The sequence below is a fragment of the Phoca vitulina genome, unplaced genomic scaffold, assembly GCF_004348235.1.
Source record: "Phoca vitulina isolate PV1807 unplaced genomic scaffold, GSC_HSeal_1.0 scaffold13, whole genome shotgun sequence".
Lineage (NCBI taxonomy): Eukaryota > Metazoa > Chordata > Mammalia > Carnivora > Phocidae > Phoca > Phoca vitulina.
Window position 1 is genome coordinate 1331305 of NW_022589716.1, and position 16952 is coordinate 1348256.

The 16952-nt window shown below is 51.0% G+C and overlaps 1 protein-coding gene across 2 annotated transcripts in view; it reads left to right on the forward strand.

Annotated features, from left to right (window-relative positions):
* Nucleotides 1-16952, forward strand: part of AP1M1 (adaptor related protein complex 1 subunit mu 1) — a 31112-nt gene continuing 14160 nt past the window's right edge. The window contains exons 1-6 of one of the 2 annotated variants that reach the window (XM_032412311.1): nucleotides 1-176; nucleotides 5578-5734; nucleotides 7768-7835; nucleotides 9479-9609; nucleotides 10383-10530; nucleotides 11935-11970. In XM_032412311.1, the coding sequence (XP_032268202.1) occupies nucleotides 135-176; nucleotides 5578-5734; nucleotides 7768-7835; nucleotides 9479-9609; nucleotides 10383-10530; nucleotides 11935-11970 (582 nt within the window). In that variant the 5' untranslated portion in view covers nucleotides 1-134. The remainder of the gene's footprint in view (nucleotides 177-5577; nucleotides 5735-7767; nucleotides 7836-9478; nucleotides 9610-10382; nucleotides 10531-11934; nucleotides 11971-16952) is intronic. The other variant, XM_032412310.1, reaches the window with a different exon arrangement.

Consider the following 16952-nt stretch of genomic DNA (forward strand, 5'->3'; position numbering starts at 1 on the left):
TAACGGTCGCGCGCGGCTCCCCGGACCGGAAGTGGAGGCGAACTGTCGCGGGACGCGCCCGGCCTTGCTCAACGCCCGGCAGTCCCCGCCGTCGCCGCCGTCCTCGGCAGGTGCCGAGGCTTCCCGCAGCCGTCATGTCCGCCAGCGCCGTCTACGTGCTGGACCTAAAGGGCAAGGTACATATGGGTCCCCACCCTCCCCGTTGCCAGGCAGCCGGTGGGGCCTCGCCCCCTGGGGGGGACCCACCCTGTTGCTAAGTAACCCGCCAATGGGACCCACCCTAGTCTTAGGCAGGGAGGCTGGTCGGCCTCACCTGAGGGCCCCACCCTGTTGCTAGGTAACCTGGCGGGGGCTTCGATCCGGGAGCCCCGCCCTGTTGCTGGGCAACACAGCTGCACGGCTCCCCTCCCACTGTGGGTCGGGTGCTCAAGCCTCCGTGGGGGCATCGGGGAACCCGAGGCAGCGGGGAGCGCGGGCCGCAGCCGGTTTCCGAAGCCAGGACTGGCGCTCAGGGGCTGTGCGACCCTTGGCCAGAGGTGGTGAGGCGTGTCCGGGACAGTGTGCCCTCGGGCCAGTCCCGCCCTCTTTATCCGGCGATTTCTCTTTGCCAGTCCCCGCATGAATTCCAGGATTAAGTGAAGCGGGTGGTGGGAGGGCCATTTTACAGAGGGAGAAACTGAGGCACAGAGAGGCGCGCAACCTGCCCAAGGTCACACCAGCCACAGAATGGCAGGTCTAGGAGTCAGCTGATATTTGGGGAGCACCCGTGCGGGGTGCTTAGGCTTGGGCTGCCTTTGGTGAGCCAAATCGGAGTCCTTCTGGAGCTCAGTCTGGTGGGAGAAAGGGGCACTATCTCAGAAAGCACACATCAATGTCAGTTGCCATGATGAAGCAGTGAGAATGTAATAGGAGACTATGCCTGGGCTGGGGGTCAGGGAGGGCTTCCGGGAGGGAGTGACAAATCTGGCTGAGACCTGAAGGAAGAGTTGCACATGACTAGGACCCAGGTGCCATTCCCAGGGGACTTTGGGAAAACTTCTTAAAGGAGGGATTTCAAAGCCTTTCCAGGTGGGCTGCTGCCTTCCCCCAAGTCTGTCCTGGCTAGAAGGCAAGTGAGTATTGGCCTCTTGCATCTGGAAGAACAGGAACAGTACCAACAATGCTAAACAAGTCCCGCATGGATCACTGGAAGAGAGGTGGGCCTCGGGCCCAGGGTGGGCAGGCAGGAGTTAGCTCAGAAGCAGTGGGGAGTGAAGAGGTGAAGTGGCTATCCCTTCCTGCCCCCCTCCCAGAGTACCCCGCTCTAGCACTTTCCGAGAGTCCCTTGAGTGGGTCGCCTGCCCTGGATGCCACCCAAAGTCAACAGCTAGTGAGGCCCAGTGCTGGACTCCCTTCCCCAGCCCTCAGGCAAGGGAAGACACAGGGCACACCAGGGGCCAGGTGGGTGCAGTGTTCCCAGAGTCCTTGTAGCTGTGTTCTTCCTTCCACGCTGGCCACTGTGTCCCGAGTTCCCAAAGGCTGCCTTATCTCAGATCTCTCATTCCTTCAGCAAACATTTCATGAGCACCTAGCATGTACCAAGCCCAGTGCCTACTCTTATCGTGACTACGCAGTTAGGGCTGAGTTCAAAACCCATCTCTGCTGCTCAGCTGTGTGACCTGAGGCAGGTATCTTCTCTTCTCTGAACCTTGTTCCTCACTGCTCACGCAGGCTGGTTATGGTGTTATTGTGCAAACTCTCTGAGCAGATGTTTGAGACAGGCTAGCACCACCTATGGCCCACAGTCCTTGTTAATCCTGTCTAGGGCCTCGGGCTCTAGCAGGGGAGACACACGGAAGCTGATGGATCCGAATGGTCAGATCTAGGTAGCTTGCAAGGGCATGGACACAGCCCCAGGTAGTATAAATGCCAACCTCAATTTTGGTTGCAGAAGGAGAGGTAGTTACAGAAGGCTTCCTGGAGGAGGGAGGTGCCAGAGCTGGGACCAGGTGACAGTCAGGTGGACAAGGAGGCATCGCAGTTGGCCTGAGGGGTCAGGGGCAGCCTGCTGGGGCTGGTGGGCCAGAAGACCCGGGTGACACTGGAGCCTGGAGGATGGCACCAGCAGGGCCATGGATGGTTGAGGATGTCCAGATGGGAATGAGGAACAGAGGGGACCAGTCTGATCCCGAGAAGGAGGAGCCACCAGAGGAAATTGTAGCCTGGGAGGAGCATGACCAGACCTGCCTTTCGGGAAGCTCCCAGGGCAGTCATGGACTTGCCTCCCATCCTCAGCAACGATCATGCTATTTATTACTCCATTCCCCATGGACCTCAGGTTTTAAAAGACCTTTTGTGCAGACTATATTTAATAAAAAGTAAGGTAATGGCACATTAAGAAATTCATGACCACACGTCTGTGTGCCAGCCAGAACCTCTGATCACCAAAGAAACCAGCCACATTTAGCTGCTAGAAAGCCCTCATGGACACTTCTTTGCCCTTATCTTTCTTGTTTCTCTGCAGCTTCTAACACCACTACCCTACTCCTCAGTGGGCTCCCATTGGCCTCCAAGTTGCTACTCCCTCTTGTTTTGCCCATTTCTGTCACCGTCTCCTGGCCACGTCCCTTGGATGTTGACTCCTCCTGCTCAGGCCTAGGAGTCCCACCCTCACTGTCCCTCTCCTTGGGCAGCCTTTGACTCACGTCCGTGTGCCAGTGACTCAAGTTTGTACCGCAGTCCAGAGTACTTATCTGGAGATCCACTGTTCTCTGGGATACCTCGGAGGTCCCACAGCCACCACAAACCTGGCATTTCCCAAAAGGAACTTGCTGCCACCCCAGACCTACTCTTTCCCCATCTCAGTGAGTGACACCACCGTCCATGGGACTGCCCTCATTGGAGACCTGGGCATTATCCCCGCCTCCTTTCTCTCCTCATGCCCATGTTCACTCCACAGACATTCACTGAGCACCCACTGGCGTCAGGCTCTGTTGTGGGTGCTGGGACACAGTTGTGAACAAGATGGAAGTGGTCACCGTTCTCAGGGAGTCTTAGACTCTGGCAAAAGGGACAGACCATAAAAGAGGATAGAAATTACAGTGCAGCAGTGTTGTAGGCAGTGAAGGAAAAGTGGAGTTGGGGTAAGGAGGGACAAAATATGATCTCTTTGGCAGGGCAAGCAAGGAAGACTTAGAGGAGGTGCCATCTGAGGTGAGGCTTGAGAAACTAGAAGAGGCCAGGGCATTCTGGGCAGAGGGAACTGCAAGTGCAAAGGCCTTGAAGCAGGAATAGATGTGGATGGTTCAGAGAGCGGCTAGGGGACCAGGAAGGCTGGAATAGAGTGCCCTGGGGGTGAGGGTGAGGGCCAGATGGACAGAGAGGCGTTGGCGGGGCCATGAAGAATCAGTTTGCCGTGAGGTTCAACTTGCAGTTTGTTTTCAGCATGAGGGGAGACTGGGGTAGACAGCAGTTTCAGCAGGGAGAATCCCAGTCTGAGTTCTGCTTAAGAAGACCCCTCTCGCTTTTTTGTGGGGAAGGAATTGTGGGGGTCAAGAGCAACCATAAGGGTAGGGGTTTGTCACCTCAACATTGCCTGCCTCCTTTCAATCTGTCCTGTCTCCTGCCTTTGTCCTCTCATCTGGGACCTGCAGCCCAAGCTCTGAGGTTGTCCTCACTCCACCTAACCAGCGCTCCCAGGTCACACCGTGGGCTGCACCCCTGACTCTACCCTGTGGCTCCAGCCACCCTAGTCCCTCTGCCTCTATCCCCCCTGTCCCCTCAGGCCTCAGTTTGAAGGTCACACCCTCGGGAGGCTCTCAGTTCCTCCTAAGCAAGTGTCCCAATGCAGGGACTCTGTTTTGGTCACCTCTGTGTCCCCAGCCCCAGCATGGTGTGCAGTAGAGAACACCCAGTGCCAGCTTGTTGGATGAGCTGACCTCTTTGCAGCCCTGGTAATGGAAGTGAGCAAGGGAAGTTGCTCTCTGCTCTTTCCTGTGAGCATTCTGGGGGCTTGGGGCTCCCTGCCAGCTGCAGCCCCCAGAGTTGTATACCTGGGGAAGAAGATGGGCCTTGGGAAGCCCAGGAAAGCAGTTTAGGGAGCAGAAGGGGCCTTGCAGGGGGTGAGAACTGGTTAGAATCTGGACTCGCCTTTGCTGGCTGTGTGACCTCAGGCAGGTGGTGCCAGCTTTCTGGACATCACTGTGCATCTCTCTCAGAGTAACAGTCCCGCCTCGTGGCAGGGCCGGTGTGTATTCCCGGCAAGGAGTATATGTCGGGGTGCACGGGAGTCCCTTAGCCCAGGCCTGGCCCATGTGCCCGTCAGCTCACCCACTGGGTGCTGGGTCCCTAAGGCCTTCTGGACCTCAGCAGGAAGAGGGCATAGACCAGGAAAGGGAAACTAGGAAAGAGGTTCTCGTTTTGACGCTTTCTTTCCGATTCTCTGTCTGTCCTGGCTTGAAACAACAAAGACAGTGTATTTTGTGGGACTGCAGGTTCTGAGGCCGGCGCCGCGCCGCGCGGTCAGCTCCGCAGGGCCCGGCTCAGCTCGGGGCTGAGTCCTGCAGCAGCTGTCCCCCCGGGCTCGTGGAGCGGCTCTAGGCCGTGTCTCCAGATAGAGCCTCTCGCAGCCTGGCAGACCCTCGGCTGCCTCCTTGTCCCTTCAGGGAGGGGTCGCTTACGTGGACCAAACTGCATTTCTTTGATGAGTTCAGTCACTGTGTAAACACAGGAAGCCGTCCACACACACTCCATCACCCTCTGAGGCTTCCTTACACCCCTTGTGTCCAGCCCGTCCCCAGGCCGCCACTGACGTGCTTTCTGTCACCACTTCCGAGGGCTTTATGTAAGTGGAATCCCGTGGGACAGGATATGCTGTCCGTTGTCTGGTTGCTCACCTGGCCCGGTGGTCCTGGGAGGCCCCTGTGCTGCCACCCGAGTCAGTAGTCACTCCTCGTGGCTGAGGAGCCTTCTGGGCTATGGATGGACGCAGTTCTTATTTCCGTTCACCTGTTGGAGGACGTTGGCTCTCTCTCCAGCCCGATCTATGTACAATAAAGCTGCAGTGGATATGGGTCTTGACATGGATGTACGGTTTCGTTTCTCTTGGGTAAATACTTTACCTAAGAGAGGAATGGCTGGGTCTTAAGCTAGGTTTACCTGTGTGAGAGCCTGCCAGACTTTACCAAAGTGCTTGTCCCGTGTTAAGTCTCCGGGTACCAGTGTCCCCTGAATGGGTACCCTGACAGCGAAAAGTGGGGTACGTTAGCATAGGAAAGGCTCTGGGAAGGTCTGCAGCGAGAGCCTACAGGAAGTTGTTTTAACCTGGCATCTCCCAGTTGACTCAGTCCTGGACCGTTGCCCCATATTCCCCTCCCCTGCAGAGCACCTGGTTGGCCCCTGTGGAGTTCACTTTGGGAAATGCTCTCCTTGAGGAATTCCCTGGGGGACAGAGATCAGCATGGCCTGGAGTCTCTGATGGACAGGGGTGTGACTAGGGTCCCTGTGGTGACGGAGGTTGGCGTTCTCACCTCCCCACCCCAGCACCTGGCTTGTGGGGCTCACAGTGAAAGCAGTGTCCCCCCCCCACTCCCGGCCCAGGTGCTCATCTGCCGGAATTACCGCGGCGACGTGGACATGTCAGAGGTGGAGCACTTCATGCCTATCCTGATGGAGAAGGAGGAGGAAGGGATGCTGTCGCCCATCCTGGCCCACGGGGGAGTCCGCTTCATGTGGATCAAGCACAACAATCTGTATCGTATCCCTTTGCGGGGGAGCTCCCAGGGGCCTCCTGTGTGCGCGCGCACACATGGGCAACCGAGAGCTTCCAGGACCCGGCCTCGCCTGGCTCCGGGCTGGCTCAGGCACCCCCTCCCGGAGCTCCCTGCGGCCTGAGGGGATGAGCGGGGAACACACAGGAGCAAATGTGATGGCTGCTAGGAGAGGAGAGGGTACGGCAGGGACCTCATCTAGTCTGGGGATCCAGGAAGGCTTCCCTGAGGAGGTGACATCTGGAGGAGACCTCAGGAAGACCAGGTGTCCACTCTCCAGAGCAGTAGGCAGACACGAGGAACGATAGGCCCGGACAGGAGCTCTGCAGAGGGAAAGCGAGGCTCATTCTGGAAGCCGCAGTGGGGGTGGCTAGAGTATGGGAGAGGGGGCGTGTGGTGGGAGTGAGGCCCAAGTGGTCAGTAGCACTGAGGAGTCTCCTAGGATATCACCTTTGATGGGAAGCCCTTGGAGGGTTTTAGGCAGAGGGGTGACACAAAGCCAGATGTGCGTTTGCGGAAGGTTTCAGGCTGCAGCGCAGAGGCCAGACTGCAGGGCACAGGAGCGGGTACGGAGAGGGGGCGACAAGGCAGGGCTCAGAGTGTGCGTGTTCACGCGCCCATCGCTAGTGCCTCGTGCGCACATTACAGCGAGGGTGCCGGCCTGTGACCCTCGTCTGGCCCCCCCAAGGTCCAGCTCCTGCAGCCTCTCTTTCTCCTTCCCCTCGCTCTCTGGAGGGCCTGGGGGGCAGCTCTACAGAGTCCCCCAGGCGGCCTGTAAGCCAGGAGTTGGCCGTCTGTGAAGCCGCCCTGGGTCTGGGCGGTAGCTGCCCGGGTGTGGAGGTGGCGGTGGTGTGAGCTCAGCACGAGCCGTCTGGCCAGTTTCCAGCCGGGCCCCGGTCTCACACGTGGGCAGCCAGGGAGGACACGGCAGTGGCTCACCTCTCTGGGTCCTGCTGCCCATTACCCCCTTCCTGCTCCCTAGTTCCACTGTCGGGTGACAGTTTCCAGCAGGGCCCGGCCTTGAGGGCCTACTGTCCCTCCTTAGAAAGCACCTAAAGGGCATGTGGTCCCAGGCTGGAGGAGGGAGGCCAGCACTCCTTTGACTGGCCCAGCATCCGTTTCCTGGGTCCCCGCTCTAGGCAGGAAATGAGGTGGACGTGGGCCCTGCTGTCCCTTTCCCCTGGAGCTCCCAGCTCAGCCCCAGGGGCCAGGTGGCACAGGCGTGCCATGAATGGGCACGTCCAGGGCACAGCACATGGACCTGCAGTGGAGGACCCATCCTCCCCAGGTAGCTCGAGGCTCTTTAGGGAAAGGAACAGGAAGTGCCCAGCACATGCTGACCCTTCCCCATGTGGGAGGGAGAGTCTGTATCACACACTGTACACACATCACCTCGATGAATCCACTGTCATGCCCCCATCAAACAAGTAAGAAAATGGAGATTCTATTAAAAAGGTTTGCTTTAGGAGCCAGGGCTTGCAGGAAGGGCTCGAGCCAGCATTGGCCCCGGCTGCTTCCGCTGGAGCCTGGCTGGGCAGCCCTGCACCTCAGCGGGATCACATAAGCCATTGGCTTTTGGGGAAGGACCAACCGTGGTCCTGCTTTCTGCTCCCGGAAAGAGCCGCGCTGCCTCCCCACCCTGGGTTGTTCACCCCACCCAAGGTGTACCCTTACCACCACGCTGGGCTTTGGCTGTCAGCTCAGATTATCACCTCCTCAGGGCAGCCTCTCACCCCCAAGCCAGTGGCTGGGGTGGGTTCTCTGTGTCCCCTGCTGCCTCTCTCTCATGGAGGACTCCCTTGGGGCTGGGGCCACTTCTGGTGACTGCAATGTCTCAGGCCTGGCTCAGACCATAAGCTCAGTAACCCCCTGAAGGCCAAGTGAATGGCTGGGGGTTGGGTTGAGGGAGGTTCTGAGCCCAGAGTGGCCGTGGGGGTCCTCCCAAGACCTGCACTGAATCGGGGTCTGCGAGGCAGCAGCCCAAGCCTCTGAACACTCCTTAACTGGGGCCACCATGCAGTGGTTGCCACGTCCAAGAAGAACGCCTGTGTGTCGCTGGTGTTCTCCTTCCTTTATAAGGTGGTACAGGTGAGTTGAGTCACAATCCCCTTCTCTGCTGTGTGCCTCCGCCCACACCAGCCACCCGAGGGCTGCAGCCTCCCAGGGAGTTCTGGGGCTAGAACCCCAGGAAATGGGAAGGGGAGCTCCAGCTGCCCCATTTGTGGGATTTTATGGCCTTTGACGGTGTCCCTTTGACATGGTGAGGAGGGGAAAGTGAACAAGAGGTGGAGCTCAGGGCAGGTCAGTGCGCCCTGACTCCAGGAGGGACAGCTGTGCCCCACAATTGGCTGTGGAAGGGTGGCCGGGGGCCAGCTGAGAGTCAGAGCTTAGGGAGGTAGGCTAGCCAGGAGGAGGGCAGAACCAAATTCTGCTCAGAGATGGGGAGGCAGCGAGAGTAGCACATGCAAAGGCCCTGGGGCAGGAGTGCATGTGGTATGGTACGGTCAGGGACCATCAGACTGGCCAGTGTGCTCGGGACAGTGTGGGGCTGAGGTCAGCAAGGTGGGCGGGGCTGGACTGTGGGGTCGGGGATGCACAGGGCCTAGTGAGGAATTCGGATTTCATTCCAAGCCTGATGAGAGATGGTGGGGAACTTTAAGTGGGAGACTGACGAGACCCAATTGGAGTTGAGATTGTTGAGCTGGCTGCTAAGTGGAGGAGGAACTTGAAGGCGGCAGGGAGGCCAGTGAGGAGGTTGTTGTGGGCTTCCAGAGGAGAAATGGAGGGGCCTGGCTGGAGCAGGGGCCATGGGGTTGAAGAAAGTGGAGAATCGGACCCAGGAGGCCTGGCGTGGGCGCAGGAGAGCTATCGTCCTCAGGTGCTGCCACTTGCAGCTAGCTCAGGAGCCACTGTGCTGGACAATGGGAAATAGGTCAGTCTGGGCAGTGGGCAGGAGAGCATGTGTCCCCCTGGGGAGCCTGAGTCTGGGCTGAGGAGTAGGCCTTTGTGCCAGAGCAGAGGCACCGTCGCAGGAGTGATTTCTGAATAGAGGCCCAGTGGCTGGTGCCAGAGTGCAGGAGGACATCCACGGACCAGAGATGGGGAAAGGGGGAAGGAGGAAGTTTCTCCTCCCTGCAGCGTTTGGCATTTCCTTTTTGCCTCGGTGGCTTTCCTTCAGGGTTAGTGCTAATGAAACTTTTCTCCCCTCCCTTCTTTGATCCTCTTAATTTTCTATTGAACTGGGGGGGATGTGTCCACAGCTCAGAGGAGTTGGAAGAGTCCGGAAGAACCGCTTGTTCTGACCCCAGTGGCTCTTGCCCCTCACCTGAGTCTCTTGTGACTCAGAGGCAAAGGGTGACAGTTAACAGTGGGGATTAAAGAGAAGCTCCGATGAGGCCCTAGACCTGGGCGGGTGGGGGGGGAACCGTCAGGGAGGAGAGGAGAGGGAACCCACGGGGGTGGAGATGCAGGGCTTCTGCCCAGGCCCCCTCCACCCCCCCCCTCCCAGGACGCCTGCCCCACCCGCAGCCTGCTTCCTGCCGCTCAGGCAGCCAGGGTTGTCCTCCCGCCCACGGTCTCCCAGCCCAAGGCCTGGCGTGTGGCATGTCGCCACGGCTCGCACATGGGCAGCTGCAGCTTGTGGGCATAAAGGGCAGGCGGCTTTGTGCGGGTGCCCCCCTTCCTTGGCCCCATCTCACCCCATCTGCCGCCCCCATGACCCCCCACCACAGGTGTTTTCAGAGTACTTCAAGGAGCTGGAGGAGGAGAGCATCCGCGACAACTTTGTCATCATCTACGAGCTGCTGGACGAGCTCATGGACTTTGGCTACCCCCAGACCACCGACAGCAAGATCCTGCAGGAGTGAGTGGGCAGGGCGGGGACCCAGGCCTGGCAACATCGCAGCGTTGATGTGGTCAGGTGTGGAGACAGGAGGAAGCGAATGTGCCTTCACGTTGGGGGCCGCCACCCTGTCTCCAGCTGTCCCCGGGCGGTTGTAGAGTCTTGGCCGTTCAGCATCCCCACGAGCACGAGCAGGTCCCTGGTGCCAGGTGGTGCGCTAAGTGCCTTGTCGTTAGGGAGTCACCTGCCTTTGTTTTCACTGTCATACATGACAGACGCATTCTTGTCAGCGGTCCTGCCCTGCCCTCCGCACCGGGGCGGGTGGATCAAGTCCCTCCTGTGCACCAGGCCCCGTTGCGAGTGCTTCACCTTCACTCCTTTCAGAGTGAGGGGCGCGGCTCCCCATTTTGCATGGCACAGAGGGGCACTCAGAGAAGCCACGTCACTGGCCCGCATCTCGTGCCTGTTGCTCCCCAGGTGGGATCGGGGTCACCAGCTTCCCCCCCCCCGCCCAGGGGTCAGTGTCCTCTGCCCGCCCAGCGGGAGAGCAGTTCGTGCCCACTCCGGTTTTCCTCGCCAGTGCTGTCCCCTTGCCCCCCCTCCGCCCCCCGCAAAATGAACGCTCTGCGCTCATTGTAACTTGAATTTGTTGGGGCTTTTTGTATATCGTAAGATATTCTTGTGTTAAACAGCCCAGGTGAAACCAGAGCCTGCCTTTTCTAGAACCTGCTACAGGGAGGGGCTGTTTCAAAATGTTTGTGCCCCAGGTCCTTACTCTGGGTGTGGTCCCACAGGTACATCACTCAGGAAGGCCACAAGCTGGAAACGGGGGCCCCGAGGCCTCCGGCCACCGTCACCAATGCAGTGTCCTGGCGGTCCGAGGGCATCAGGTACCGGAAGAACGAGGTGTTCTTGGACGTCATCGAGTCCGTCAACCTCTTGGTAGGCTTCCTTTCGTTTCTTTTCTTCTTTTAGAGAAATTTTGTCTTCTCCATGATTGAAATAAAAGCAACTGGACTTTTACAACTAGCAAGGCCCTGAGAGGCGTTTACTTTCCGTGTGACAGCTGATCAGCAGGATTCAGTTCAGGCCACTCACTGCAGCTGGGGAGGCTGTTTCCACTAGCTTTTGTTCCTACTTAGAATCAGTGCAGGCACATCGCGGTTGTTGCTGTTTAAAGCAGGGTGGAAAGTCAGAAAGCAAAGGCCTCTATATTCAGAGAGACCACCTCACTTAAGATTCATTATCATCCTTTCGGGTCCCATTCTGTACATTTACAAACACGCACTGTCTTTCTGTAAAGCCAAGAGCATAAGATGTGGTTCTCCCACAACTTACTTCGTTATTGTTGTTTGACTGTTTTGTGCACATTTGTTTTTTCCTTTGATGTAATTTTTAAAATTATCACTAAATAAAATTGACTTTCTTTTCCGTTAATTCTAGCACATGTACAGATTTTTGTAGCCCACTGCTATATAATCAGGATGCACATCCCCTCTAAAACCTCCCTCCTGCCCACTCCTTGGTAGTCCCACCCTTCCACCTCTGCCCTGCCCAGCGGCCACCGCTCAGGTCCCCATCACTATCCGGTAGCCCCCCACACTCCACGGTTTCTCTTCCCCAGTCAACCGTGGACCGGAATCAGATGGTCCTCCTCCTGACTATTGTCAGGTCAGCAGCGGCCTCACGCTACATCACAAGGCCCATGTCATTCACCTCGCTTCGTGTCGTCATGAGGGCATTTTGTCCTCTCTCATCATTACAAGAAGAAGGGTGGGTCTAGTACAATCAGATGTTTTGAGAGAGAGAGAGAGAAACCACATTCACATATCTTACAGTATATTGTTCTAATTGTCCCATTTTATTATTAGTTCATTGTTCATCTCTCACTGTGCCTCATTTATAAATTAAACTTTATTAGAGATATATGTGTATAGGAAAAAAACATAGTATATAGAAGATTCGGTACTGTGTGTGGTTTCAGGAGTCCACGGGGTCTTGGAACGTATCTCCTGCAGATAAGGGACGGCGTGGGGGGACTTCTCTAGTGTTGTATTTTTGAGATTGTCCTATGAATGGAATCATACAGTATGTGACCTTTTGAGTCTGGCTTTTTCTACTTAGCATAATGCCTTTGAGATTCATCCAAGTTACTGTTGTTTATCGAAAGTTTGTTTCTCCTTATATTTACTTATATTTATTTTATATAGTGAACCACACCTTGTTTATCCATTCACTGATTGAAGGACTGTTGGGTTGTTTCTAATGTTGGGCGGTTGTGATTAGAGTTGCTGTAAACGTTTCACGTACAGGTTTGTGTGTAGACAGAAGTTTTCATTTCTCTAGGGCAAATACCCAGGAGTGGGATTGCTGGGTCATATGGTAAGTGTATGTTTAACTTTATAAGAAACTGCCAAACCATTTTCCAGAGTGGCTGCACCATCTTTTCCTTTTCACCAGCGGTGGATGAGAGTTCTGGTTGCTCCACATCCTTGATCAGTGTTTTGATTTTCGCCATCCTAATCGGTGTGTTGTGTTAGCTCATCACGGCTTTAATTTGTAAGTTCCCTAATGACTAATGATAACCACCTCTTCATGTGCTTCTTTGTCGTCCATATACCATCTTTGGAGAAGTGTCTTTTCATGTCTTTTGAGTGTTTTTAAACTGGGTTTTTTTTTTATGATTCTTGGATTTTGCAAGTTCTTTATATATCCTGGATACAAGTCTCTCATCAGATATGTGATTTGCAGATGTTTTCTCCCAGTCCATCACTTGTCTTTTCATTCTTTTGGTGCAGTGTCTTTCACAGGACAAAAGTTTTTTGGGTTTTTTAAAAAGATTTTATTGATTTATTTGACAGAGAGAGACACAGCGAGAGAGGGAACACAAGTAGGGGGAGTGGGAGAGGGAGAAGCAGGCTTCCCGTGGAGCAGGCAGCTTGATGCGGGGCTCGATCCCAAGACCCTGGGATCATGACCTAAGCCGAAGGCAGACGCTTAATGACTGAGCCACCCAGGCCCCCAGGACAAATGTTTTTAATTTTGAGGAAGTCCAGTTATCGATTTTTTCGTCTGTGTGCTTTTGGTGCCATGTCTGAGAACTCATTGCCAAACCCAAGGTCATATAGGTTTCCTCCTAAATTTCTTCAAAAAGTTTTATAATTTTATTTAGATCCATGATCAATTTTGAGTTAAGTTTTATATAAGGTAGGAGGTTTATATGCAGTTTTTTTGCATCTAGAACAGTGTTCCAATATCATTTTTTGAAAAAACTATCCCTTTCTCCATTGAATTGCTTTTGTATTTTTGTCAAAAAGCAATTGGCCATATTCATGCGAGTCTGTTTCTGGACTCTCTTCTGTTCCATTGATCTGTATATCTGTTCATTAGCCCATACCTCACTGTCTTGATAACTGTAACTTTATTAAGTCTGAAAATCAGATTATATGATCCTGCCAACATTCTTCCTTTTTCAAAATTGTTTTAGCTATTTAGTTCCTTTGTACAAAATTTTAGAATCAGCTTATCTATATCTACAAAAAGATCCTGCTGGAATTTTGATTGGTATTGTATTAAATAACTCTATTAATCAGTATGGGAGAAAATTGATATCTTTCGTATATTAAGTCTCAGAATCCACAAATGCTGGATTAGTTAGGTCATCTTTGATTTCTTTCATCAACATTGGTAGTTTTTACCACGTATACTTTTTTTAGAGTTATAACTAAGTATTTCATTTTTTTTGAAGGTGTCGTAAATTGTATATTTTTTATTCTATTTGGTAGAATTCACCTGTGAAACTATCTGAGCCTAGAGATATCTTTTTCAGAATTTTTTTTTTAAGAGAGAGGAGGGGCAGAAGGAAAGAGAAAATCTTCAGCAGGCTCCACACTGGGTGTGGAGCCTGACTCAGGGCTCGATCTCACCACCCTGACATCATGACCTGGGCCAAAATCAAGAATTGGATGCTTAACCAACTGAGCCACCCAGGCACCCCTTTTTCAGAATATTTTTAACTACAAATTTCAATTCTGTAATTGTTATAGGATTATTCAGATTTTCTCTTTCATCTTAGGTGAGTTTTGGTAGTGTGTTGTTTTTAAGAAGCTGGTCCATTTCATCGAAGTCATTGAGTTTATGTGCATAGTGTTGTTTATAGTATTCCCTTATTGTTTCTTTAATGTCTGCAGGGTCTATGCTGATGTCCCCTCTTTCATTCCAGATATTGGCCATTTATGTCATATTTCTTTTTTCTTTGTCAGTTTTGTGAGAGTTTCATCTATTTTATTGGTCTTTACCAAGAATTGGCTTTTGCTTTCATTGATTTTCTCTGTTGTTTTTCTGTTTTCAATTTCATTGATTTCTGCTGTTAGCACTAGTATTTTCTTCTCTGTGATTTGGGTTCATTTTGCTCTTCTTTTTCTAGTTTCTTAAGTTGGAAACTGAAGATACTGATTTGAAACCTCTTTTCTAATATAAATATCTAATGCTTTTAATGTCTAAGTAATGCTTTAGCTGCATCCTGTAATTGGTATGTTGAATTTTCATTTTTGTTCAGAAAAAGTTCAAATTTCCCTTGAGACTTCCTTTTTGACCCATGGATTATTTAACAAAAGTGTGTTGTTTAATTTTTAAATGTTCGCAGATATTTCTGTTACTGTCACTGATTTTTAATTTAATTGCATTATTATCTAAGAATATACTTTCTACATGTCAATTCTTTAAATTTGTTAAAGTTTATTTTAATGACCCAGAATATGATCTGTCTTGGTGAATTTTCCATATGCACTTGAAAAAAAATGTATATTTTGCTATTGTTGGGTTGAGTGTTCTGTAAATGCCAATTAAATCCTCTTGGTTGGTGATGTTCAATTCTTCTAGCTTTTTTTGCTAATTTTCCGGCTACTAGTTCTACCTATTATTGATGGAGTATTAAAAGCTCCAGCTGTTAATTGTGAATTAATGTCTTTGCTTAGCAAATTTTGACATTGTGCTGATAGGCGCAAGCACATTTAGGATTCTTATGTTTCCTTGGTGAACCGACCCTTTCTTTTGTCATTATATAATGTCTCTAATTATCCCTGGTAATTTTTTTGCTCTGAAGTCTATTTTGCTATTAATATTGTCACTCTAGAGTTCTTTTGATCAGTGTGTACACATTATATGTCTTTCTATCCTTTTACTTCTTTTTCTAATCCTTTTATTTTATTTTTAAAGATTTTGTTTTTTAGTAATCTCTATCCCCAATGTGGGGGCTCAAACTCACAACCCTGAGATCAAAAGTACATTCTACTGACTGAGCCAGCCAGGCACCCTGTCCTTTTATTTTTAACTTACCCGTATCATATATCTTGTAGACAACATATAACTGGGTCATTTTTAAAAGGGTTTTATTTAAACTCCAGTAAGGTAACATACAGTGTAATATTAGTTTCAGGTGTACAATATAGTGATTCGACACTTCCATACGTTACCCGGTGCTCAAACTGGGTCATTTTTAAAAATCTATTCTGGGAGTCTCTGTCTTTTAATTAATATGTTTAGAGCATTTATACTTACAGTAACTATTAATTTGTTAGATTAAAGTCTACTGTTGTTTTATTTGTTTTCTTTTTGTTCCCTCTATTTTTCATTCCTTTGGGTTTTTTTTTTTTTTTCCCTATCCTTCTATGGTCTGTTTGAATATTTTTAGCATTCCATTTCATTTCTTCATTGTGGTCATTACTGTATCTCTTTGTATAGTTTTTTCTAGTTGTTGCTATAAAATGCATACTTACCTTTTCATCATCTACTTAGGATCAATATTTTATCACTTCAGTTGGAATCCAGAAACTTTCCTACCTCTTGATGCTAGAGTTGTTCCATGTATTCATCTCGATACATTGGAAACCACATCAGACAGTGTTAAGACTTTTTTAAAAGATTTTATTTATTTGAGAGAGCAAGAGAAGGTGAGTGAGAGCGTGAGGGAGAGCATGAGCAGGGGGGAGGGGCAGAGGAAGAGGGACAAGCAGACTCCCCACTGAGCAGGCAGCCTGGGATCATGACTTTAGCCAAAGAAAGACACTTAACCGACTGAGCCACCCAGGTGCCCCAGTGTTAAGATTTTGCTTTCAATTTTCAGACGTACTTGAAAGCAATCAAGAGGGGAAGAATAACAGTCTTCCACATAACCGAGACATTTGCCACTTCAGTTGCTTTTCCTTGATTTCCTGACTTTCCAGGTTTCCTTCTGGGAACATGTCCCTTCCACCTAAAAAGCTGCTTTTAGCAATTCTTTCAGAACAGATCAGCTTGGTTTTCCCTCATCTGAGAATGTCTTCATTTCACCTTCATTCTGAAGGGTATTTTGACTGGGTAACAGATTCTGGGTTGGCAGTTCTCCTTTGGCACCTTGAAAATGTCCTGCCATCCCTCAGGGCTCCATGCTTCATGATGAGAAATCCACAGTCACTCAAACTCGTATCCCCTGTAGGTAATGCCTTGTGTTTCTCAGGATGCCTTCCAGATTTTGTCTTTGTCTTTCATTTTTAGCAGATAGATTATGATGTGTCTGGGTATGGTTATCTTTGGATTTCTACCGTTTGGGATTTGTTCGGCTTCTTACATATGTAGGCTTATGGTCTTCTACCATGAAAATGGGACATTTTCAGCCAGTGTTTCCTCAAATAGGTTTGCATCATTTCACTCTTTCTCCTTTCTTTTTGGACTCCAGGGACATGAATGTTAGACCTTTTGTCAGTGACCCAAGGGCTTCTGAGGCTCTTTTTATTTTATCCCACCTTTTTTTTTCTTTTTGTTTAGATTGGATGATTCCTTTTGATCTGTCTTCAAGTTCACTGACCCTTTCCTGTTTTGTCCCCATTCTGCTATTGAGCCCGTCCAGCAAGTTTTGTATTTCAGTCATTGTATTTATTAGTTCTAAAATTTCCACTTGACCCTTTTTCCTGTAGTCTGTTTCTCTGCTGAGACTTCCTATTTTAACATTTGTTGCCAGGGTGTTTGTGATTTTTACCTAGCTATTTAAAGTCTTTGTCAGATAATCCCAGCATTTGCGTCAGTGTTGGCACCTGTTAACTGTATTTTCCATGTGAGCTAAAGTTGTCGTGGTTCTTTGTATGCCAAGTAGTTTTAGATTCGATCCTGGACTTTTTGCTATTTGAGCTTATCCGGAGTATGCTCCACCCGCTGGTCGGTCTGGGACTGTGCAGTTTGTCTCTCAAAGTCTTTGACATACTAATTAGGATCATAGCCACTCATGCCCAGTTCTAGAGCTCTGGAGACAAACAACTGCATGGTTTGTTTCCCTGGACTCCTCATTCTTAGCTGTCTTTCTGGTACTTTCCAGCTGCTTGGGGCATCCC